Source organism: Mobula hypostoma, chromosome 13, assembly GCF_963921235.1.
Source record: "Mobula hypostoma chromosome 13, sMobHyp1.1, whole genome shotgun sequence".
Classification (NCBI taxonomy): Eukaryota; Metazoa; Chordata; class Chondrichthyes; order Myliobatiformes; family Myliobatidae; genus Mobula; species Mobula hypostoma.
In genome coordinates, this window is record NC_086109.1 from 56,049,438 (window position 1) to 56,075,330 (window position 25,893).

At 40.9% G+C, this 25,893-nt stretch overlaps 1 protein-coding gene across 5 annotated transcripts in view; it reads right to left on the reverse strand.

The window, feature by feature from the left end:
• Positions 1–25,893, reverse strand: part of LOC134355600 (zinc finger protein 280C-like) — a 165,506-nt gene that overhangs the window by 117,479 nt on the left and 22,134 nt on the right. For 2 of the 5 annotated variants that reach the window (XM_063065714.1, XM_063065718.1), the window contains exons 2-3: positions 20,471–20,576; positions 7,737–7,884 (exon numbers count right to left, since the gene is read on the reverse strand). In XM_063065714.1, the coding sequence (XP_062921784.1) occupies positions 7,737–7,884; positions 20,471–20,494 (172 nt within the window). In that variant the 5' untranslated portion in view covers positions 20,495–20,576. Of the gene's footprint in view, positions 1–7,736; positions 7,913–17,822; positions 18,479–20,470; positions 20,577–25,893 lie in introns of those variants that run through there. The other 3 variants (XM_063065717.1, XM_063065716.1, XM_063065715.1) reach the window with 3 other exon arrangements.

Below are 25,893 nucleotides of genomic sequence, written 5' to 3' on the forward strand. Positions count from 1 at the left end.
GGCTGCCTCAGGGACTCCAGCTCTGTGTTTTACCTCGGAGTTCACTCCTGAAGCCTTCCCCATGAGTGGGTATAGCCACATGGCAACAGACATTTGAAACCAGTTTTCCTTCTCCTACAAGCCCTATCTCCCCAAAATGACTAGTTTTAAGGCGCTACTAACCCACCTTTGTCCCTTCCTGTCAGTAGAAATGGTTCTGCCAGGTTTAGTAGCAAAGCCACATGAGAAGGCTAGGAGCCAGACTTGGCCATCAGAAGCTATTGAGACGCATACCTTTGGGAACATTTAATAGGTAGTGGGAGTTTATCCCCACTACCAGCCCCAGCTATAACAACCTTTAAGGAACTAAATCTGGCATGGCCCTGTAAATGCTTACCATTTTAACAATGCACTATTAAAAGCATCCTACCTGGATGCATCAAGGTTTGGTATAGCAACTACTCTGCTTATGACCACAAGAAACCGCATAGAGTTGTGGATACAGCTCAACATATCACAGAAGCACATCACTCCACAGATTCTATCTACGCATATTGCTACCTCAGTAAAACAGCCAGCATAATCAAAGACTCCATCAAGCCCGAACATTTCTTCTTCTCCCTCTCCCACTGGGCAGAAGATACAAAAACTTAAAAGCATGCACCACCAGGCTCAAGAACAGCTTCTACTGCACTGTTATATGACTATTGAATAGTTCCCCAGTAAAGTAAGATGAACTCTTGACTTCACAATCTACCTTGTTATGATCTTGCACCTGTCAAATAGCACTTCACTTTCTCTATAGTTTATTCTGAATTCTGTTGTTTTACCTTGTAATACCTCATGGCACTGAGCAATGTAATGACCTCTATGAACAGTCAGCAAGAAAAACTTTGCGTTACCCATGTGACAAAAATAAACCAATTATAATATCCTGAAACTATGAACTCTTTTTTTCAAAAATACCAGGATCTCCCAACATGGTAATGTAGCAGTTAGCTAAAGCTGTTACAGCACCAAAAACCCAGATTCAATTCTGCCACTGTCTGTAAAGCAGTTAGTACATTCTCCCCATGACCTTATGGATTTCCTCCAACATTCTAGACATCAGTTATTTGGTCTCATGGGTGTAATCAGACAGTGTAGGCTCATAGGGCTGAAAGGGCCTGCTACCATGCTGAATCTCTATATAGATAGATAAAAATGGTCAAGTTATCTAAAGTCCAACTGATCAAGGCTTCTAGGAATTTTGAATATTCAGATATGTCTGCCATCTCAGGAATTGATCTGATGAAACTTTATTACATTCCATCTAGCTGAACTACCTCTTTTCTTCATGAAAGTCTTAAGCAAGATCAAAACCCCACAATGCTCCTAGTGTAGTCTCACCAAGGCCCTGAAAAGTTGTATTAAGACTTCATTTCTTCTGAGCTCAAAATCTTTTACAATGAAGGCCAGCATATTTGCCTTAACTGAACCTGCATCGTTGAATTCAATGACTGGGGTACACACTCAGAATCAGTACATCAGTGTTGCCAATCTATCGCATTTAAAAACACTCTACCATGCTGAATTTACTCTACCAAAGTGAATAATTTTACAATTATCTATGTTGTAATGCATCTGTCATGTCCTTATTCCTTCACTCTACTTGCGTAAAAGTGACTTAAAGCTTCATAACTTATAACCTCCTTTCAATTAACAATACTACAGTTTTGTGGCACTGGCAAATTTGAAATACATAGGCAAAGAATTAGGCCATGAGGACCACAGAGTCTGTAGCATTCTTTTCGCAACTGCTGATGGTAATTTCTTGTTTTTAATAGGCTACATTTGCCACCCTCCTATCTGTAGGAACCACTCAATAATTGACAGTACTTTGAAATGTCTTGATCACCCACAATTTCCTCAGCTTCCTCTTCATATTTTGCTATCCTTGGTGTATATTCTAAGGCTCTGGGGATTTAGAGCTTGTAAGTCCCACTGATTTCAACAGCATAATTCTTACATTCCACATTCCCCCTCCCAACACTGATACTAACACTGCAAACCTAACACACTTTGATTAAAAAGGATGCCGCCATCATGCTACTAACAAATAATGGAATTGCTTGGAGTGGACAATAGGTAAAGAAATAGCCAACTCATGTGCTGGAACATTTTATTTATTTGTTTAAACAATTTACTTATTTTTCAACAGAAAACTAATACAGAACAATTTTCTGTTCCTTCACTGATTGTATAACCTATCTAAATCTTTCCTGGTTAATTTTTTTCCCCCACATACTTATCACAAGTGAAATAAAATGGAATATAAAACGGTGACAATCTGATCCCAACATTTAATGTGTAGATGAGTTAAGTTAAATTTCTCTGCAATACTATTTCAGTGGAATCTGAAAAGTTTATTTAGACTTACTCTCAAACTATTTATGTAAATTGAAAAATAAAATGATCAACTCACAACTCAGCAACTCCCAATGTTATTATCCACTGCTTTGTGCCTGGAATTTCATCCTTTTTTTTTAATTATAAGCACCACATGGTTAAGGAAATTCCTGGATTTAATGAACCTAGGCAAAACTGGTAATTCTCTTTAAACTAAACATGATCTATAAGATTGTTACAGCAATGGAGAGGAGGTTACATTTTACTTGCAGCAACACATGGAGCTGAAGAAACTCAATTCATCAGGCAGCATCAAGGAAATGGATAGACACTTGAGATCGAGGCCCTCTACCTTAGTATTGCTGGAAATTTACAGCAACACAATCTCTTGCATTTTACCTGTTTCACATTGAAGCTACATTATCAGCTGATATACAGTCCACATATCTGCTTAATCACAACTTTGAGATCAGAGTCTGAAACATGGGCAAGGTGTGTGACTGGAGCTGGGAACCAGTCTGTCAGCCAGAAGGAGAACACAGGGACATGGGCAGATTTATATAAAAGCTAAAACTTACATAACAATATCAGTTATGCTAAATTTATGGGCCTGCTATTGCCTAGCCATAGTCTGTTTTGTTTGTAATATGTCAGCTGTTTTCAGCAATCACACTGTAAGAGTTTATGTCCCAATAATGATTGTCCCAACACTCCTCTACTCTCTGTATACACGTGACTGTGTGGCTAGACATAGCTCAAATACCATCTATAAATTTGTTGACAATACAACCATTGTTGGTAGAATCTCAGGTAGTGATGAGAGGATCTACAGGAGTGAAATATGCCAACTAGTGGAGTGGTGCTACAGCAACAACCCGGCACTCGATGTCAAAAAGACAAAAGAGCTGATTGTGGACTTCAGGAAGGGTAAGACAAAGGAACAAATACCAATCCTCAAAGAGATCAGAAGTGGAAAGAGTAAGCAGCTTCAAGTTCCTAGGTGTCAAGATTTCGGAGGATCTAACCTGGTCCCATCATATCAATAAGGTTATAAAGAAGGCAAGACAGCGGCTATACCTTATTAGGAGTTTGAAAATATTTGGCATATCGACAATACACTCAAAAACTTCTACAGTTGTACTGTGGAGAGCATTTTGACAAGCTGCATCAATGTCTGGTATGGAGGGGCTACTGCTCAGGACCGAAAGAAGCTGCAGAAGGTTGTAAATCTAGTCAGCTCCATCTTGGGTACTAGCCTACAAAGCACCCGGGTCATCTTCAGGGAGCAGTGTCACAGAAAAGCAGCGTCCATTATTAAGAACCTCCAGCACCCAGGGCATGCCCTTATCTCACTGTTACCATCAGGTAGGAGGTACAGAAGCCTGAAGGCACACACTCAGCAATTCAGGAGCAGCTTCTTCCTCTCCGCCATCTGATTCCTAAATGGACATTGAATCTTTGGACACTACCTCATTTTTTTGCACTTTTTTTAAATCTATTACATATATGTAATTGATTTACTTGTTTATTTATTATTGTGTTTTTTTTACTCTCTGCTAGATTATATATTGCATTGAACTGTTGCCGCTAAGTTAACAAATTTCAGGTCACATGCCGGTGATAATAAACCTGATTCTAGTATTTCTATTCTTGACTATATTTTAGGAAACATCAGATCAGGCCCAAAAGATTTGTCATGTAAGTAGAAATACAGGTTACTGTTATCATATCAATATTAGAAATCTCTATAAGGCCATACTTCATAAAACATGTTAGTATTAAGAATTTTGAATCTACCATTAAAAATCAATTCTACAACATTTTATGGGAGGCAAAAACTTCTTATTCAGCATTTCAACAGAGTATATTTTAATAATAGGATTACCCAAGGAACACATTATACATTTATAACAGTTCCTGCACAGAATATCAAAAACATAAGAGATTCTGCAGATGTTGAAAATCTTGAACAACATATACAAAATGCTGGAGGAACTCGGTAACTCATGCAGCATCTATGGAAGAGAAGTCAACCTTTCAGGCTGAGAATCTTTATCAGGACTTGAAAGGATTGGGACAAAAAACAAAATAAGAAAGCGGGAGAAGGGGAAGGAGTACGAGCTGGCAGCTGATACATGAAATCAGGTGAGGGGGATGGGGGGTAGGGTGAAGGGAGAAACTGGGAGGTGATAGGTGTAACAAGTAAAGAATTGTAGAAGACAGAATCCGATGGGAGAAGACAGGAGAAAAGGAAGTAGGAGGAGCACAAGAGGGAGATGATGGACAGATGAGAGAGGAACCAGAATGGAGAACGGAAGAGAGGTGAGAAATTATGAGATGTTAGAGAAATCATGCCATCAGGTTGCAGGCTATCCAAAAGGAAAATGAGGTTTTGCTCCTCCAACCCGAGTGCAGCCTCACTGTGGCAATACAAAAGGCTATAGCCAGACATGTCGGGAAGGAAGTGGGAAGTCAAATTGAAATACGTGGCCACCTTGAAATCCTGGTGGACAGAGTGAAAGTGCTTGATGAAATGGCCCCCAAATCTACATGAACGGTGTAAAGGAGACCGCATCAAAGCATTAGATTGAGTAGATGAACCGAGAGATTTGCAGGTAAAGTGTTGCCTAGTCTGGATTTACTGGTGTAGGGGCAGTACAACTCTTATTGCACTTGCAGGAATAAGTGCCAAAAATCAATGGGAAGGGACAAATCAACAAGGAAATCACGTAGAGAGTGATCCCTATGGAAAGCAGAGAGAGGGAGAGAGGGAGGAAAGAGACATGCATTGGGGTAGGATCCACTGTGGGTGGCAGAAGTTACGGAGAATGATGTGCTGGACACAGAGGCTCGTGGGGTGGTAGGTAAGGATAAGATATAGAAGCAGGTGAATGGGTTGAAGGCTGATGTGTAGGAAATGGGGATGTGGGTGAGAGTGCACCGTATTTTGAAGAAATCCAAGTTATCTTGCTTGTCCTTCTCCATCTTCTAACTTTGTTAGGCTTTGTGTAAGCGTTTCTATATCCACTGGCACTAACTCTGTTCCAAATTTTGTCTCACTGTTTGAGAATGTTATCTGCAACTCCTCTAACAGATTCCCAAACTTGCTTAATTCTTTTCTTTCTCACAGTTGCCATCATTCTGGCAACAATAGTGGGAGAGAACTTTACATGGTGAACTGCACAGTCCAACACTGCAATAATAATTAAACAGTAACTGCAGGCCTTGCATTACATTAAGGCTAGTCAGAATACTCTAAATACCAATTCCAAGTGTATTTTAGACAGCTAAGCACTGGATACTTGATACCATTGTCAAAATTCATGGCTTAGAAATTCTAAGTATAGGGTTTCAGGAATGAACAGGTTCAAAAATCTTTACCAAAAATTGTACCTGGATAAGAGTCTCAAGTGATCTTCAAATGGGTGATGGGAGAATATTCAGTAGCAGAGAGTTATGGCATTGGCCATGTCTCAGAAGAATACAAGGGACTCTGGAAAGTCAGAGTATGGGTATGGACACATCAGTGAGGCAGGGAAATGGCAATGGTGGTTGAAGAATCAGTCAGTACCTCAGCCTCATGGGGTGAGGGCAACTCAAGGGATAGAGGTGTTGAAGGAATGACTATCTTGTGGAATAAAAAACAAAATTGATAACTCAAAGTGCTCAGTTGAATTTCCAGAGTGAAATGAATTGATTGGAAATTGTCATGTTTTACCATTGGTAAGGAGCAAGTAGCTAATGTTTACCTTTCAACCTCATAATACTAAGATATATCACGCAATGAATTTCTACATTCATTACTTTTGACAAGGAAGATTTTTCAAATAAAATCAAGCTATATAGAGTTGCTAGTTACATAAAACTTCGAAGCTGTCAAAGGCTGAAAGCTATGGTGGATATGCTCAAAACTAATCAGTAGAAAAAGAACAAGAAAAGCCAGATAAATGATGCACCCAAAAGGGGGCTTGGTAAAATTGCATTAGTGAACAGGAATACTGTCAGATGACAAGAGGTAAAGTAGCAAAATTAGCAGAAGTCTCAAGAACTTCAGTGATTTTTTGGTGTTTTTCTGCAACATTCTACAGGCTAGTTAAGACTTATTCCATATGAGCATAATGAATTTTAAACTTTTCACTGGGATTTCTTGGAAAAAGAATATATTTTTATGGATCCTCATAAAAAAAGGAAAACCACTGGATCACCGAAAAGATTATTCAATATTTATATTTTAAAAGCTTACTATAGATGAAATAATATGTACATTTTATATCTATACAGCCCATCCACATGAATTATACATAAATTATAATTTTAAAGAACATGATTAGTAAATTTAACAACTTTCTCTGAGTAAATTCCAATCAGATACAGAAACCAATCAGTAAGTTACAAGACAGCTTTTTATTTCATCCAAATTATTTTTCAGTGTTTATTTGTTCAATGGAGATGCACACTGATACACACTGAACCAAATACTTAAAAGTACAGAATCAGATTCAGATGCATCCAGTTCTTGAGGTTGGATGACGTAACAGACATGATTATATGAAACTTACTTCACAAAAATAATTCTCTTCTGGGGCTAGTATCACTGGTCAAATCTTTATTATAATAATTTCCTCAACTCAATAGCATCAAGTGAATTGTTTAACTTTGAAATGACTATAATTTAAAGTTTGACATTTTAAATTATTTGATATTTATAGAAATACAAGAGACTGCAGATGCTGGAATCTAGAGCAACATTTCCCACTGTTCCCATCCATCTTCCACACTTCCCTCACTTGATTCCATGCTCCTCCTTCTTTCCATCTTTTTCAACCCTTTGTCACCTCTACCCATTACTTCCAAGTTTCTGTTGTTATTTTTATTCTCCACTATCTGCCTAACATCCCTACTCACCTAATCTATCACCCACTACATTTTGTTACATCCCTTCCTCCTTTCCTTTAATACTGGCCATCTCCCCTCCATCATTCAGGTCAGTGAAGGGTCACCCCAAAATATCAACTATTTCACTATCAGAATGCTACCTAAATTCTTACAGCATCTTGTGAATTGACTCTTAAAGATTTTTTTATTGTAGTGCAATACAAATTGAATTAAAATAATCCAGTGTACGCAATACTACCTTTTTAAACAAAAAAAGAGAAACCTTTTCACTGATTCAATCATGCAAAATACTGAATACAGAATCCAGGATCAGAACTTCTAGATTTCAACCCAGTGAAATAACCAAAACTGTTTTCTTGTTTAATAATAAGTTATGATCAATTTCATTAGAACATACACTTTTGCCACTTAAAACAGACTGCTCTGACATGGAATCTCAATCAGTCCTAATAAAACAAGTATATATGTCATACTTAGGTAACTGGCGTTTTTGGAGCTTGTAATCTCTCCCACAAAAATGGGCTCATCATCATCATCTTCATCGTCTTTATTCCCTTTTTGCCAAGGTGCCAATTCTTCTTCTTCACATTCCATAAATAGTTCTGCCATTCTTGTACAGTCCTGATTTTGGAAGGGGGAAGGAAAAAGTCTGCTTCACTTAAAATGATAATTTAAACGTCATCATTACATACCTCAACAGAAAGAAATACAAGTTTTGCATCAGTTCCTAAAATTAGTAACATCAACCACTTCTGAATAAAATTTAGATATTTCTACTATAAATCTTTAAACTATATTTTATTATTTGAACCAGTAATTGTTAGTTCAATGGAATCAATCACAAGAGGAAGCAATTATTCCAACACATGAACGCAACTTCACTACAAGACTCCAAATGCTAAAATAGTTGCAGAACAAACAGTAGGGATGAAGGATCATTTTCCAGGTGGCCACTTGCCATATTATCTTGTCCTGCTTGCCAGTTAAGAGCAAGTTAAGAGCCCATGCTATTGCAGGAAAGTTACTAACATGGTTAGAGCATTGGCTGATTGGTAGGAGGCAGCAAGTGGGAATAAAAAGATCCTTTTCTGGTTGGCTGCCAGCGACTAGGTGTGTTCCACAGGGGTCACTTCGATTTATGCTGAATATAAATGATTTAAATGGTGGAACAGATGGCTTTGTTGCCAAGTTTGCAGATGATACAAAGATTGGTGGAAGGACAGGTAGTATTGAGAAAACAGGCAGGATGCAGAAGAACTTAAGATTCAGAGAATGGGCAAGAAAGTGGCAAGAAATGAAATACAACGTTTGAAAATGCATGGCCATGCACTTTGGTAGTAGAAATAAATGTGCAGACTATTTTCTAAACAGGGAGAAAATCCAGGAATCTGATATGCAGAAGGACTTGGGAGTCCTTGTGCAGAACACCCTGAAGGTTAACTTGCAGGCTGAGTCAGTGGTAAGAAAGGCAAATGCCATGTTAGCATTCATTTCAAGAGGTCTAGAATACAAGAGCAGGGATGTGATGCTGACGCTTTATAAGGCACTGGTGAGGCCTCACCTTGAGTAATGTGAACACTTTTGGGCCACTCATCTTAGAAAAGATGTGCTGGCATTGGAGAGTGTCCAGAGGAGGTTCACAGGGATGATTCCAGGAATGAAAGGGTTTTCATACAAGGAACATTTGATGGCTCTGGGTCTGTACTTACTGGAATTCAGAAGGATGAGGAGGGGATCTCATTGAAATCTTTCAAATGTTAAAAGGCCTAGACAGAGTAGATGTGGAAAGGATGTTTCCCATGGTGGGAGAGTCTAGGACAAGAGGGCACAGCCTCCAAATAGAGGGGTGTCCTTTCAAAACAGAGATGCGGAGAAATTTCTTTAGCCAAAGAGTGGTGAATTTGTGGAATTTGCTGCCACATGCAGCTGTGGAGGCCAGGTCGTTGGGTGTACTTAAGGCAGAGACTGATAGGTTCTTGATTGGACATGGCATCAGAAGTAAGAGAAGGCTAACAACTGGGGTTGAGGAGGAGAAAAAAAAAAGGATCAGCCATGATTGAATGGCGGAGCAGATCTGATGGGCCAGATGGCCTAATTCTGCTCCTATGTCATATTGTCTTATGGTCTATGGTCTTATTATGAAATCCTTCACACTTAAAATTTTGCTTTTCAAAGTTTGAATTTTTGATCCTCTTCAAACAGCCAGTTAAATAAAGTTTATTTGGCCAGCAACCAGGTTTAAAACATTGCTTTTACCAATACAAGTAAATTTGTGAGCATGTGTCACAAAAATCAGAATTTTGTAGGTCCAATATGAAATGGATGAAAACCATCCTAAAAGTTCTACATAACAGCAAGTTACAACAAACAACTGAAAAGTTCAGTATCAGCCACTTTGGCCCAGATATGCTACCTAAGGGCTCACAGTCCTCATGTCCCAATTCTTTTGAACTTACCTTCCCTGGATCTGAAAGAGGGTTTCAAGGACAGACAACACCACAGCAGCAAGGCTTCAAAATGATTTCAAGGGCCGATAATGGGTTGGCTAAACAAGCCCTAATTACTAAACCTTCACAGCACAATAAGACCCACCTTCAGCTTTGTAGGTAATCAAAACTTTCCAATGTTCCTAAATTTCTCTGGCATTCAGAAATTTCTAAATCATTAACAATAAACATTTGAAATGTTATAAATAAAAACAAATTAACTAATTAAAAGCAATTCCTGTCTTCGATATAACCACGCAGTAAATTCCTGTAATCCCAAGCCCTGGAAAATGTGGCCACTATCCACATCTTGAGAACAACCTCTCAGTCAAAAGACAGATATCAATGATGAAATTAATTATATGTCTTCACCAAGTTAAGAATGCCTGACTTATGAACACCCCGCACAAGGGTGAGTTCTCATAACATTATTATATTCAGAAACATATTTATTCATTTGTTCCTATGAACAGAATTAATTTCTTCTTTCTACTTTTATTAATTGTTCTTTTGAATCAGTTTATGCATTTGATGTCATTCATCACAATATTGTGGGGGTATGGCTATCATATACTGTAGAGTGATTTTTGTGTGGCTTCTGACACGTGAACAAAACGGTCTCAAAAACATCTGTAAAAATGGAACTGTTCATAACCTGGAGACAACCTGTACCACTTTCAGTGCATCAGCACCAACTTTGGCTGATTGAATTTCAAGGTTTTAAGACATGGGCAGCAGTCTTATCCAACTCTATGCTCTAAAAATCTACACTACCTTACTGAGGCATGGCACTAAAAAGTGACCACTGTTGTTGCCTTCACAAATTTCTCAAGAATTCACTGGAAGAACAAATTAGTCATTACCAGCGTCCTCTCCCAAGCCAATATTCCCAGTGTCAAGCTCCAAGTTACACCCAGTCGTTACAATAGGCACACCACATTGTTTTCAACCCCAGTAGCAGACTTCCAAAACAGATTGAATTCTGAGCTCTGATATAAATAGAGATATTAAGGGATAAGCTCAAAGTCTCCTTGTACAGATGGAAAATCAATACTAACACCAAACAGTAACTGGCACATAATTGCTCAAAGTGAAGATCAATTATTCCGGTGTTGAGAATCTTTAATCCATGCATCGAGCACGCAGACATACCTTCCATAAACCACCTCACATACTATCAACTTGCCCGTCACACTAGTACCACCTGTCACATCAGCTGAAGAACCTGCAGTTCTCTATACTGGCCTCAGTCCCTTCGAAACCCACAAAACTGGAGTAGAGCCACGTCACCCTCAATCCTAAGGACTACCAAACACAAAAATCAATCAGCTTGTGGATCCTGCATGAGAGAAACATAATGCTGGAGAAACTCAATAGGATCCTGATACACTCCACAAAAAATACAAAAATGCTGCAAGAAGGAAGGCTTCAGATATTTCAACTGGACTGTCTTCAGAGAAGGTGTAACCTGTTCAGACAGAACGGTTTGCTAGTGCTGCTCTGGGAGTTTTAAACTAGAATTGCAGGGGGATGGGACCAAATACCAGGGAAGATAATGGAGTGGTTACAGGGAAAGGTGTTGTTAAGTTTACAGGAAAAGGCTGAGCATGGCACAAATAATGTTCTGAGTTGTGTAGATTTCAATGCAAGGAGTATTGTAGATAAGGTTCATGACCTTACAGCATGGATCAGCGCATGGAATTATGCCATTGTAACCATTAGTGAGATTTGGTTGCAGGAGGGTAAAAACTGCCAGTTCAACGTTGCAGAGTACCGCTGGTTTAGACGAAGAGTGGGAGGGATGGTATTACTAGTCAAGGCAAAAGTCACAGTGTTCAAACAGACCAGACTGGAAGGCTCGTCTAATGAGGCTATAAAGGTAGAACGGACGATCAAGAAAGGAACAACCACATTAATGGTCCCAATAGTCAGCAGGATTTAGAAAACAAAATTTTGATAGTAGGTGGTGTTAACTTTCCACAGATTCAATGGGACTCTCATACTGTAAATGGGCCGGATGGGATAGAATCTGTCAAATGTGTTCAGGAAAGTTTCCTTAATCTAGGTCCCAACTAAAGAGAGTGTGAGACTATATCTATTAGGAAATGGGACAGGGCAGGTGACAAACGTGTGTATAGGAGAACAGTTTTGATTTAGTGATTATAATTTCATTACTTTTAAAATAATTATGGAGAAGGACAAGTCTGGTCCTGGGACTGAGATTCTAAATAGGAGATGGAACAATCTGGATGACATCAGAAAGGATCTGGCAAGTGTGGATTGGGATAGGTTGTTTTCTCACAAAGGAATGCTTAGTAAATGTGAGGCCTTCAAAAGCAAAATTTTGGGAGTACAGAGTTTGAACATTCCTGTTAGAAAAAAAAGGCAAGGCCAAAAGGTTTAAAGAATCATGGTGTGAGGCCCTGATTAAGAATAAAAAGGAGGTGCATAACAAGTACAGGCCAGTAGGAACAAATGAGGTACATGAACAGTATAAGCAATGCTTAAGGAGAATACTTAAGGAGAAAATCAGGAGGGTTATAAAAGGCATGAGGTTGCTCTGGTAGACAACAAAGGAGTCACAAAAGCTTCTACAGATATAATAAGAGCAAAAGGACAGCAAAGAGATAAAACTGATCCTCTTGATAATCAGTGTGATCATCTATGCATGGAGTCAAAATAGATGGGGAGATCTTAAATGGATTTTTTGCATCAGTATTTACTCAAGTCCCGGACACAGCCTACAGACCTGAAGCAAAACAGCAGTGAGTTCTTCGACCATATACGGATTACAGAGGAGGTGGTGTTTGCTGCCTTGAGACATATTAGGAAAGATAAATCTCCAGGAACTGACAAGATGTCACCTCAGACCTCGTGGGAATTAGTGCAAATATTGCAGGGGTCCTAGCAGAGGTAGTTAAAACTGCCTCAGCCACAGGGGAGGTGCGAAGGATTGGAGGATTGCTAATGCTGTTCTGCTGTTTAAGAAACGCTCTGAGAATAAACTGGGAAATTACAGGGAGCCTGACATCAATAGTAGGTAAATTATGGAAAGGTATTCCAAGTAATATAATTCCAAGTAACCAGAAATATAATTATTTGGATAGACGGGACCTGTTTAGAGATAGTCAACATGGCTTTGTGTGTGGTAGTTTGTGCCTAACCAGAGTTTTTCCAAGGAGATTACCAAGAAAGCTGATAAAGAACAGGAAGTGGAGCTTGTCTACGTGGACTTTAGCAAGACCTTTGAGAAGGTCCTGCATGGGAGGCTGGTCATGAAAGTTCAGTTGCTTGCCATTCAGGATGAGGTAGTAAATTAAATTTGGCAATGGCTTCACAGGAGAAGCCAGAATGGTAGTAGATTTTTGCCTCTCTGACTGGAGGCCTGTGTCACAGGGCTTATGACTCATAAATCAAAGTATTCAATACAGGAGTTGGGATGTAATGCTGAAGTTGTATAAGACATTGATGATGCCTAATTTGAAATTTTGTGTGCAGTTCTGGCCACCCACCTACAGGAAAGGTATCAATAAGGTTGAAAGAATATAGAGAAAACTTTACAAAGACATTGAAAGGGCTTGAGGACCTGAGTAACAAGGAAAGGCTGAATACGTTAGGACGTTATTCCCTGATGTGTAGGAAAATCGGGGGAGATTTGACAGAAATATACAAAATTCAGTGTTATAGATACAGTAAATGCAAGCAGGCTTTTTTCAACTGAGTTTCAGTGAGACTAGAACTAGAGGTGATAGGTTATGGGTGAAAGGTGAAATATTTAAGGAGAATCAGGGGGAATTTCTTCACTCAGAGGGTGGTAAGAGCATTGAACTAGCTGCCAACTGATGTGATGGATGTGGATTTGATTTCGACATTTTTGAGTGTAATTGGATAAGTACCTGGATGAGTGGGCGATGGACCAGGTGCATGTAAGTGAGACTAAGCAAAATAATAGTTTGGAACGGACTAGATGGGCCAAAGGGTCAGTTTCTGTGCTGTAGTACTCTATGACTCTGGGAATTCACTGGCAGAATTTTGAAGTTTCTGCATTTTCATGACCTACTAGCACTAAAGACTAGAATGGCTTAGAAAACTCAGTAAAATTTGGAGCTTATATTTCAGCTAGAAAACAAGCAGTTTCAAATTTCACATCAAACTCAACAAATCAGTAAAGCATTAGGAAATTATGCGTATCTTTGTTCACATTTTCAAACATCAAGATCAAAAACAAACTTCACCAGAGGTAAAAAAAAAATTGCTTTCTTTGCACATACACTCAATGGCTACTTAATTCGGTGGCAGCTACTCGATGCATAAAAGCCTGCAAACATGGTCAAGAGGTTCAGTTGTTGTCCAGACCAAACATCAGAATGGGAAGAAATGTTATCTAAGTGACTTTGACCATGGAATAATTGTCAGTGCCGAATTAAGCTGAGTAGCTCAGAAACTGGGATCTCCTAGGATTTTCGTGCGTAACAGTCTCTAAAGTTTACAGAGAATGATGTGGCAAAACAAAAAACTTCCAGTTCTGCGACAAAAACACGTTGTTAATGAGAGAGGTCAGAGGAGAATGGCCAGACTGGTTCAAGCTGACAGTGAACAACAATAACTCAAATAACGTTACAAAAATAGTGTGCAAAAGGGCATCTCTGAAAACACAACTTGTCGAATCTTGATGTGAGTGGGCTACAACGGAAGCAAAAGACTACAAACATGGACTCTATGGCCTCTTTATTACAGGAGATACCTAAAAGTGGCCACTATATGTATCTTTCCCATCACCAACAGCATTGAGTTGTCACAGCAGAGGAGGCCATCCAATTCAAGAGTATGCTGGCTAACACACACAAAAAATGCTGGTGGAACACAGCAGGCCAAGCAACATCTATAGGAAGAGATATAGTGGACGTTTCAGGCCGGAACCCTTCGTTAGGACTAACTGAAAGAAGAGATAGTAAGAGATTTGAAAGTAGGAGGGGGAGATCCGAAATGATAGGAGAAGACAGGAGGGGAGGGGTGGATCTAAGAGCTGGAAAGTTGATTGGCAAAAGGGATACCAGACTGCAGAAGGGAGAGGATTATGGGACGGGAAGCCTGAGGAGAAAGAGAAGGGGGGAGGGGAGACAGGAGAGTGGACAGCAGACAATGTGAGAGGGACAGAGGGAGAAAAAAAGAGAAAAAAGGGGGAAAATAAAAAATATCAAATAAATAAGGGATGGGGTGTGAAGAGGAGGAGGGGCATTAACGGAAGTTAGAGAAGTCATCAGGTTGGAGGCTATCCAGGCGGATAGGTGTTGTTCCTCCAACCTGAGTGTGGCTTCATCTTGACAGTAGAGGAGGCCGTGGATAGACATGTCAGAATGGGAATGGGATGTGGAATTAAAATGTGTGGCCACCGGGAGATCCTGCTTTCTCTGGCGGACAGAGCGTAGGTGTTCAGCGAAACAGTCTCCCAGCCTGCGTCGGGTCTCGCCAATATATAGAAGGCCACATCAGGAGCACCGGACACAGTATATCACCCCAGCCAACTCACAGGTGAAGTGTCACCTCACCTGGAAGGACTGTCTGGGGCCCTGAATGGTGGTGAGGGAGGAAGTGTAAGGGCATGCGTAGCACTTCTTCCGCTTACAAAGATAAGTGCTGGGAGGGAGATCGGTGGGAAGGGATGGGGGGGGACGAATGGACAAGGGAGTCGTGTAGGGAACAATCCCTGCGGAAAACAGAAAGAGGGGGAGGGAAAGATGTGTTCGGTGGCGGGATCCCGTTGGAGGTGGTGGAAGACCCAGACAGTCCTTCCAGGTGAGGCGACACTTCACCTGTGAGTCGGCTGGGGTGATATACTGCGTCCGGTGCTCCCGGCAAGACCCGACGCAGGCTGGGAAACCATTTTGCTGAACACCTACACTCTGTCCGCCAGAGAAAGCAAGATCTCCCAGTGGCCACATATTTTAATTCCACATCCCATTCTGATATGTCTATCCTAAGCCTCCTCTACTGTCAAGATGAAGCCACACTATGGTTATAGTGTGAATAACACCTTATATTCCGTCTGGGTAGCCTCCAACCTGATGGCATGAATATTGACTTCTCTAACTTCTGTTAATGCCCCTCCTCTCCTTCACACCCCATCCCTTATTTATTTAGCCTCTTTCCCCCCCCCCTTTTCCTCCCTCTGTCCCTCTCTCTATAACTGCTTGCCTGCTCTCCACCCTCTGGGCTCCCCTCCCCTCTTCTCTCTCTCTCTCCCCAGGCTTCCTGTCCCATGATCCTCTCCCTTCTCCAGTCTGATCCAGCAGGCAGCACAGCACGGCGGCAGCAGCCTTTCGGATCTGGTGCTACCTTAATATAGTTTTTTAATTTAATTTTAGGCACAATTAGGGTTTAAAGCAATGGATAACAGAGCGACTATTTACCATTGCCAGATACTTCACAATACAGATCTCACCCAAAAACAAACCTTCATGAAGATCTGCTGGTTAAATTGCGCAACCTCGGCCTGCTGAGAGAATCGGGCCCGCAGTCCTCGGATTTGCCTGATGCCAATGGCCAGAGATGGAGATGTCGTAGGCGGTGTGCAAGGAAGCAGAAGCGAGGCCAGCGGGCAGGAGTCCGTGCCAGGAAAAAAGCAAGCCCTAGCCAGCCGGCTCTCCCATCCATTCTGCTCTCCAATGTCCGCTTGCTGAGGAAATCGGGCCCGCAGTCCTTGAAGTTGCCTGATGCCAATGACCGGAGGTGGGGACGTCGTAATCGGTGCACGAGGAAGTGGAAGCGAGGTGAGCAGGCAGGAATCCGTGCCAGGAAAAAAGCAAGCCAGCTGGCTCTCCTGTCCATTCTGCTCTCCAATGGACATTAAATTGGACTACTTCCAACTCCAATGAAATACTCAAAGGGAGTACAGAAACAGACGCGACCCCAGACCCCGCCATTCAGCTGTTTATTTACGTAACAGTTTTCCCCCTAAGCCATCGGACTACCAACCTACTGCCCTTCGCTGTGCCTATTGTCTTGTTTATTTATTGTAATGCCTGCACTGTTCTGTGTACTTTATGCAGTCCCAGGTAGGTCTGTAGTCTAGTGTAGTTTTTGTGTTGTTTACGTAGTTCAGTGTAGTTTTTGTATTGTTTCATGTAGCACCATGGTCCTGAATAACGTTGTCTCATTTTTATTGTGTACTGTACCAGCAGTTATGGTCCAAATGACAATAAAAAGTGACTTGACTTGGTATCCCTTTCGCCAATCAACTTTCCAGCTCTTAGATCCACCCCTCCCCTCCTGTCTTCTACTATCATTTCAGATCTCCCCCTCCCCCTCCTACTTTCAAATCCCTTACTATCTCTTCTTTCAGTTAGTCCTGACGAAGGGTCCCAGCTCGAAACGTCGACTGTACCTCTTCTTATAGATGCTGCCTGGCCTGCTGCCTTCCACCAGCATTTTTTGTGTGTGTTGCTTGAATTTCCAGCATCTGCAGATTTCCTCGTGTATGCTGGCTATTATTTTGAATTAGTTTACTACTGTCACATGTATTGACATACAATGAAATGCTTGTCTTGCATACTGTTCATACAGATCATTTTGTGTCAGTACATTGAAGTAGTAGAATAGAGAATGCAGAATAAAGTGCAACAGCTACAGAGAAAGTGCAGTCCAGGTAGACATTAAGGAAAAATATCATACATAAAAAGTAGCCTTTGAGGTCAGGAGTCCCACTAATCCCTCACATTTGCTCACCAAAATTCATCATATTAGCTCTTTTAATCAATACATTAATTCAACACAAGATTTTGAGTAAAAGATATGGACATTTAAATATGAGATTAAAATTTTGAACCACCATAGAGCTCATGGAGAAAGCATTCATAGTGGAGACTCAGTATGTTCAAACATAAAAGGGGTCCAAAATCTAACTCAATTCTCAGATAACCTGTCTTCTTTGGGCAGAGCTAAAGATGGCACCAGAGGGTGACTTCTCCCAGCTCATCAGCAAAGCATTTAAATTCTTCCTATTTTAATGTCTCTAGTTTCCTTTTCAGAGTGGCTGGAGTCCTATCGGGATCTTTGATATACAGCTGCACTCACAATTACAGTTCTGCACAACGGTATGTTCCCGTTCTTGGAGCTTGCCGATTGCCCGCATCTCAGTTACGTTCAGGTTCAGCTTAAAGTCTGGTGTCTTCAGAGCCTTGCACAGCCTGTGGACACGAACACCCGCCAGTGTTGCAAACTGAAGAGTAGTGAGAGCCGGAAAATCAAAGACAGCAAGAGCGGCTATCGGAGGACTCTGCACTTGGTAATCGATCAATCTCTCTCAATGGTGAGGGAGAGTTTGCTGCCAATTCTCCAGTCAGGGAACTTGAAATAAAAAGCAAAATTTCAGATTGTCTGTAACACTGAAATAGCAACTGTTGTCTCCCCCTGTCACTGTAGGAGTAATATCTGTCTATCCCTCGTTAGTGAGAGAGGGCACCTGTGAGATGTCGAAAATGTTGGGGTGACCAGTTAGTTTTTGAAGTACTGTAGACCATGATCCCTCTTTCGGGGCTTTTGTGTTGCTTGCACGGTGAGTGATGGGAATGCTACTGCTTATGCTAAAGTAAGTGGGGCAGGGGGAGGATTTGATGCTGCTTGTTTGTGTGGTAGAGCACTTTGGGGTTCTTACAGTATGTTCCTCTGTAATTCATTCCCTGTGATTTTTCTTCTGCTTCAAAGATGTCTGCAGAGTGAGAATTTCAGGTTGTATATTGTATACATTCTTTGATACAACTATTGAACTATTACAATCCAAAAATAAAGATTTGGGAAAATAAAACTGCGTGAAAAGAAAAATGAACCCAAAACCTCTGGAAACTAAGCAAATTTTAGAAGTATGGCAATATAGGTTTGAGAAAAATGCCAACGGAAATTCTGTATAATTGTAAAATATTGCAAAGCTACTTAAACAACTAGCAATTTCAGTTGTGCCAATTAAAAATGCTAGCAACAACCAGTTCAAAATGCAACAGCATTTAAAATGAGATAAAAGTGAGTTATTTTTTATTGTTATGAATGTTTAAAGCACAACCAAAAATTCAAGGTACAAGGGGATAGGTGTCAATTGTTTGATTACAGACATCAAATAGTAAATTTACAATAGTGATGTTCATAAGGATTCTGACATTGAGATCACTTGACCCTTTCCCAAAGTCCATTGCTTAGTAATTTGCTGTAAGAATTCAAGTCAATGTGAGACTAATTACTAATTAAAATATCTGTGGTATACACAGCAGCATCTATATTTTCTAAGTTTGCGCAGATTCAGTACGTATCTAAAACTTCAGCATGCTACCACAGATGCACAGTAGAGAATATCCTGACTGGGTGCATCATGGCCAGTCACCAATGCCCAAAAACAAAAAAGCCTACAAAAAAGGTGGATACAGCCTAGTCCATGACAGGACAAGCCTTCACCAACATTGAACACATCTACAAGGAGCAACACACACAAAATGCTAGAGGAACTCAGCAGGCCAAGCAGCTCTATTGGAAGAGTACAGTTAACATTTCAGACCAATACCCTTCAACAGAACCCTACGCCCCAAAACATCGACTATACTCTTTTCCACAGATATCCCTGGCCTGCTGAGTTCCTCCAACATTTTGTGTGTGTTCCTCAAGTATCCAGCATCTGCAGGTTTCTATTATTTGTGAGATCTACATAGAGTGCTGCCACAAGGAAGCAGCATCCATCATCAAGGACCCTCACTATCCAGGCCAAGCTCTCTTCGCGCTGCTGCTATCAGGAAGAGAGGGTTGGGGTACTAGAGTCTTAGATCCCACACCTTCACGTTCAGGAACGGTTATTACCCTTCAACCATCAGGTTCCTGAACCAGCGTTGATGAATTTCATCTCAAAACTGAACTGAATCCACAACCCATGGACTCATTTTTGAGTACTCTTTATCTCATCTTCTCAGTATTATTTATTGTTTGTTTGCCTTTTTGTTTTTTGTATTTGTACAGACGATTTTCTTTTGTACATTGGTTGTTTGTCAGTCTTTTTGTGTAGGTTTTCATTGATTCTATTGTATTTCTTTGCTCTACTGTGAATTCCTGCAAGAAAATGAATCAGAGTAGTGTATGGCAACATATACTTGCCTTAATAATAAATTGACTTTGAACTTTGAAGGGCAGCTACTTCACTTATTTCAAAAAAAAGTTTATTCACTAACCAATTATTACAATAATCAGAATGTTATTTAGTTTCAAATTAAAATACGACTATTACTATTTACAATACATTTGAGCCTGAGGGACCCACCATTCTCAGAAATTCCCTATTGTGCCCACAGTTATCATGTCCTCCTCCAACAACACCTGACCATGGATGCAACCCTATAAGAAGGGCAGTCAATCCGCTCAGTCAGAGCGCTTGACTGCCTGCTACAAGTACTTTCCTTCAGCTCTTCAGATCTTCAACCAACCTGCACAATCTTAATCACTACCTCAGCATAGCAACACTATTACACTATGAACTACAATAAACTTTCTTTTACAGTTCTAATTGCGTTCCTTCTAGCATAATTTATATTTTATTTCTATTTCTCTTGTAAAGATTGTATCTATGTTATGTGCCCGTGCTATTGCTGTAAGTTTTTCCATTGTACTTGTGAATACATGCACTTGTGCACATAATAAACTCAACTGACATTATACTGCATCTATCAATTTTTTTGCCCAAATCAACTTACCTCTATCTCTTTGCTGTCTCTCATCTTGCTTTCCCAGCCATCTTTGCAACTGCAGTTAAGGTTTGCAGTGGCACCCCATTAGCTACACTTATTCTCGATGTAGAATCTGTAACAAATGTCAAAAATGATTCTAATTTCATAAAACTGTCGATCTTACTAAATTGCAATCATTTTTAAACATTCTGATACTGTTTTCTTAACAAATTCCAGTACTTTCCCCAAAGATGACAGCTATTAAACTAATTGGCCACTTTTCAAAACCCCCGTTTTCTGAATAGAGGCATTACAATTGGAGTTTGCAAATCCATTAGGTGTTTATAATCTAGGGAATTTTGGAAGATTGCAACCAAATGTAATCATGCATCTTTGGAGCCATTTTATAAAATCCTAGAATACATTATTTCAGTATCATAATATATTCAACAAGCTTCCTCAAATGATGTCGTTGGAGAATTTGGATAAGAAATAAACAGGCAACCTCAATGCTGCCCCACGTATGAAGAACATCCATCTTTTTAATACTCCAATATATACAAGTTCCAATAATTTAAGTTTTCAATAAGTTTATGTGATACTGGATTTTTTTTTACCTCACATAAATGGTACAGTTATTGAATAATCAAATAATTGAGAGCAGTTTATACCCACTAAATTAACTCAACATCAGATTAAACTCAACAACTAAGGCCTTAAAAGCTCCAAAGTCATCTGACCAGTTACATGTCCAATTTCCCCCAGATACGTGAACTACCTTATTCACAATTATACCAGATGAATACCAGATCGAGCAAGGTGAGAATAGAAGTCTATTCAGCAACAGCAGAATAGGTAAGTTCAATGCAACATTTCTAAATGTACAGTGCAATTTGGCATTTCAATGTTACAAATAAGCACATCTGTGCCTTATACTTTTTGTCAGCATCCCACAAGACTGTAACCTTCTATGAAAAGGGGAAGAGAAACAAAGGAAGCAAGGGAAAATACAAATAGTAAATTCTTAAAAACTACACATACTTCAACCCCTTGCCCATAGCTGTACTGGTACATTCCAAAACTCAAAATCAGAATCAGGTTTAATATTAGATTAGATTACGAGGACACGCAGTCCTCTTTTATTGTCATTTAGTATTTAATACAATGTTCCTCCAGAATATCACAGAAACACAAGACAAACCCAGACTAAAGAAAACTGACAAAAAACCATATCATTGTAACATATAGTTACAACAGTGCAAAGCAATACCGTAATTTGATAAACAGACCATGGGCACGGTAAAAATAGAGTCTCAAAGTCTCTCGAAGGTTCCATCATCCCACACAGACAGGAGAAGGAAGAAAAACTCTCCCTGCCATGAGCTTCCAGCACCGCAATCTTGCCGATGCAACACCCTGGAAGCACCCGACCACTTTTGAGTCCATCTGAAAACTTCGAGCCTCCAACCAGCCCTCCGACACCGAGCACCAAACACTTCGACCCCGGCCCCAGCAACAAGCAATAGGCAAAGGCAAGGATTTGGGGCCTTCCTCTCCGGAGATTCTCGATCATACAGTAGCAGCAGCAGCGAAGCAGGCATTTCAGAAATTTCTCCAGATGTTCCTCTGTGCTTCTCATGTCTGTCTCCATCAAATCAGGATCGTGCACAGTACCTACTTACAAATACGATATCATTTCGGAGCGGCCACACACGCTGCGTCGCGCCATCTTCTCCTCTCTTCCCCATATATCACTGACGTATGTCATGTAATTTGTTAGTTTAGTTACAGTACACTGCAACACCTAATACTATAATTTACAACGCTAAACATATAAACAAAAAAATTACTTAAGTAAGTACAGGCAGTCCCCGGGTTACGAACAAGTTCCGTTCCTGAGTCCGTCTTTAAGTCAGATTTGTACTTAAGTCGGAACAGGTACATCCGGTATTATTTAGCATCAGTCAAACGTTTATTTTAGTATATAGTATATAGTTTACCTTTCTATGCATATAAAACACTTAAGAAACGTATGTATTTCAATATTTAAATCAGTGTTTTGCTTAGTAATAATTGTAACTTTCATCGGGGCAAGGCCTTTCACAAGCTCCATTATTCTCACTTTATCCTTTATCCTTTAAAATTGTTCGGACTGTTGACCGACTGTAGCTTAATGCTTTTCCAATGTCCAATGGCGTTTCACCTCTTTCCAATTGCTTTACTATTTCCACTTTATTTTCAATTGTGATCGTTTTCTGTCAACGGAACAGAAACACTGCGGATTCAGCAGCAGCTGCGGGCGGCAGGTCCTAACCTGAGCTCCCCTGGGTCCTAAAGTCCACCCACACTGAGACAGGTTAAATAGGACAAGTGGGGTCGGTGCTGACTGGAAAGGGGGGGGGCACGGTCAGGGTGAATCTTGCTAAGAAAAATTTAAGCCAAATACAAAGTTACACACTCAACACAGTGTTAACTGCAACGACTGAAAATGGCGGACGGCGTCGTGACCAGATTTAAAATGGCAGACGGTGTTCTCCTTCCTCCGTTCGTAAGTCGGATGTTCATACCTCGGGGACTGCCTGTGGTGCAAAAGGAGAAGGAATAAAATAGTGAGGTAGTGTTCATGGGTTCATTGTCCACTCAGAAATCTGATTGCAGAGGGAAAGAAGCTGTTGCTGATACATTGAGTGTGTCTTCAGGCTCCTGTACATCCTCGTCAATGGTAGCAATGAGAAAAGGGCATGGGCATGGCCTGCGTGATTGGGGTGCTCAATGACAAATACAGCCTTTTTGAAGCATCGCCTTTTGAAGGTGTCCTCAATAATGGGTAGGCTAGTGCCCATGATGGAACTGCCTGAGTCTGCAAATTTCTGCTGCTTTTTCTGATCCTGTGTGGTGGCCCCTCCATTCCAGATGGTGATGCAACCAGTTAAAATGCTCTCCATGGTACATCTGTAGATATTTGCAACAGTCTTTGGTGACATACAAATTCTCCTCAAACTCCAAATGAAATATAGCAACTGGCATGCCTTCTTTATAATTACATCAGTATGTTGGGTCCAGGATAGATCTTCAGAGATGTTAACACCCAGGATCTTGAAATTGCTTATCCTTTTCACTACTGATGAAAACTGGCATGCATTCCCTTGACTTCTCCTTTCTGAAGGCCACAATCAAGTCTTTGGTCTTACTGACATTGAGTTCAAGATTGTTGACGCAACACCACTCAACCAGCTGATTGACCTCACTCCTGTAATTCTCCACTTCACCATCTAAAATTCTGCCAACAGTAGTTGTATCATTGGCAAATTTATAGATGACATTTGAGCTTAGCCACACAGTCAAGAGCACTGGGCTAAGCACGTATCCTTGAGGTACGCAACAGTTGACTGTCAACAAGATGATGTCATTTCCAAGCTGTACTGACTGTGGTCATTTGTGAGGCAGAGGCAGAAATAAACAGGAGTTACAAGGAGATAGTCACCCCTAAGAGTCAGGAGACGGGTAGCAGGGTGACTGTCAGGAGATGGAAGGGGAATAGACGGAATGAGCAGAACACCCCTGTGGCCGTTCCCACCAATAATATCATTTTCGATACTGTTGGTGGGACGACCTACCAGGGACAAGTTGCAGTGGTTGCGTCTCTGGCACCGAGATGGGACCCTCAGCTCAGAAGGGAAGGAGGGAAAAGAGGAGAGCAGTAGTGATAGGGGATTCAATAGTTAGGGGGACAGATACGAGGTTCTGTGGAAGAAATCGAGAATCCCGGATGGTCTGCTGCCTCCCTGGTGCAAGCTCCGCAATATCTCGGATCGAGTTCTCAGTATTCTCAAGAGGGAGGGTGAGCAGCCGGATGTCGTGGTCGACCGTGGTAGGAAGAGTGAAGAGGTCCTGAAAGGTGAGTTTAGGGAGTTAGGCGCCAAGTTAAAGGACAGGACCTCCAGGATACCAATCTCAGGATTGCTACCAGTGCCACATGCAGGCGGGTTTAGAAATAGTAAGATAGCGCAGATTAACACATGGCTGAAGACATGGTGCAGGAGGGAGGGCTTCAGATTTATAGATAATTGGGCAGTTTTCCGGGGAAGGTGGGACCTATTCTGGCAGGACAGTTTACATATGAACTGGAGGGGGACAAATATTCTTGCAGGTAGGGTTGCTAGAGAGGCTCCAGTGGATTTAAACTAGATACAAGGGGGGATGGGGACCAGCGTGTAGGAACAGATGTAGGGGAGAAGGAAGAAAAAGAAAATAGTAAAGTTGTTTGCATTGTTAGTGATAAACAGAGAGTAAGAGGTGGAAAATTTCTTAAATGCATTTATTTCAATGCTAGGAGCATTATAAGAAAGGTGGATGAGCTTAAAGCATGGATTGAAACCTCAAGTATGATGATGTAGCTATTAGTGAAACATAGTTGCAGAAGGGTTGTGATTGGCAACTGAATGTTCCTGGATTTCATTGCTTCAGGTGTGATAGAATCACAGGGACAAGAGGGGGAGGTGTTGCATTGCTTGTCAGAGAAAATATTACAGTGGTGCTCTGGCAGGATAGATTAGAGGGCTCGTCTAGAGAGGCTATTTGGGTGGAATTGAGGAATGGGAAAGGTGTAGTAACACTTATAGGGGTGTATTATAGACCACCTAAAGAGGAGCGAGAAGTGGAGGAGCAAATTTGTAAGGAGATGGCAGATATCTGTAGTAAGCACAAGGTTGTGATTGTGGGAGATTTTACTTTTCCACACATAGACATAACAGGCGGCACGGCACAGCAGCAGCAGCCTTTCGGATCTGGTGCTACTTTAATTTAGTTCTTTAATTTTAAGGCACAATTAGGGTTTAGGGCAATGGATAGATCAGAGCAATTATCTACCATCGCCAGATACTTCTACAATACAGAGATCACCCAAAAACAAACCTTCATGAAATCTACTGGTTAAATTGCGCGACCTTGGCTTGCTGAGAGAATCGGGCCCGCAGTCCCCGCAGTTGCCTGATGCCAGTGGCTGGAGGTGGCGACGTCGTAAGCGGTGTGCAAGGAAGCGGAAGCGAGGCTAGCGGGCAGGAGTCTGTGCCAGGAAAAAAGCAAGCTCTAGCCAGCTGGCTCTCCCGTCCATTCTGCTCTCCAATGGACATTAAATTGGACTACATCCCACTCCAACGAAATACTCGGCAGGAGTACAGAAACAGATGTGATCCCAGACACCGCCATTCAGCTGTTTATTTATGTAACAGCTTTTCCCCCAACCCATCGGACAACAAACCTACTGCCCTCCGCTGTGCCTATTGTCTTGTTTATTATTTATTGTAATGCCTGCACTGTTCTGTGTACTTCATGCAGTCCTGGGTAGATCCGTAGTCTAGTGTAATTTTTGTGTTGTTTTACATAGTTCATTGTAGTCTTTGTATTGTTTCATGTAGCACCATGGTCCTGAAAAACGTTGTCTCGTTTTT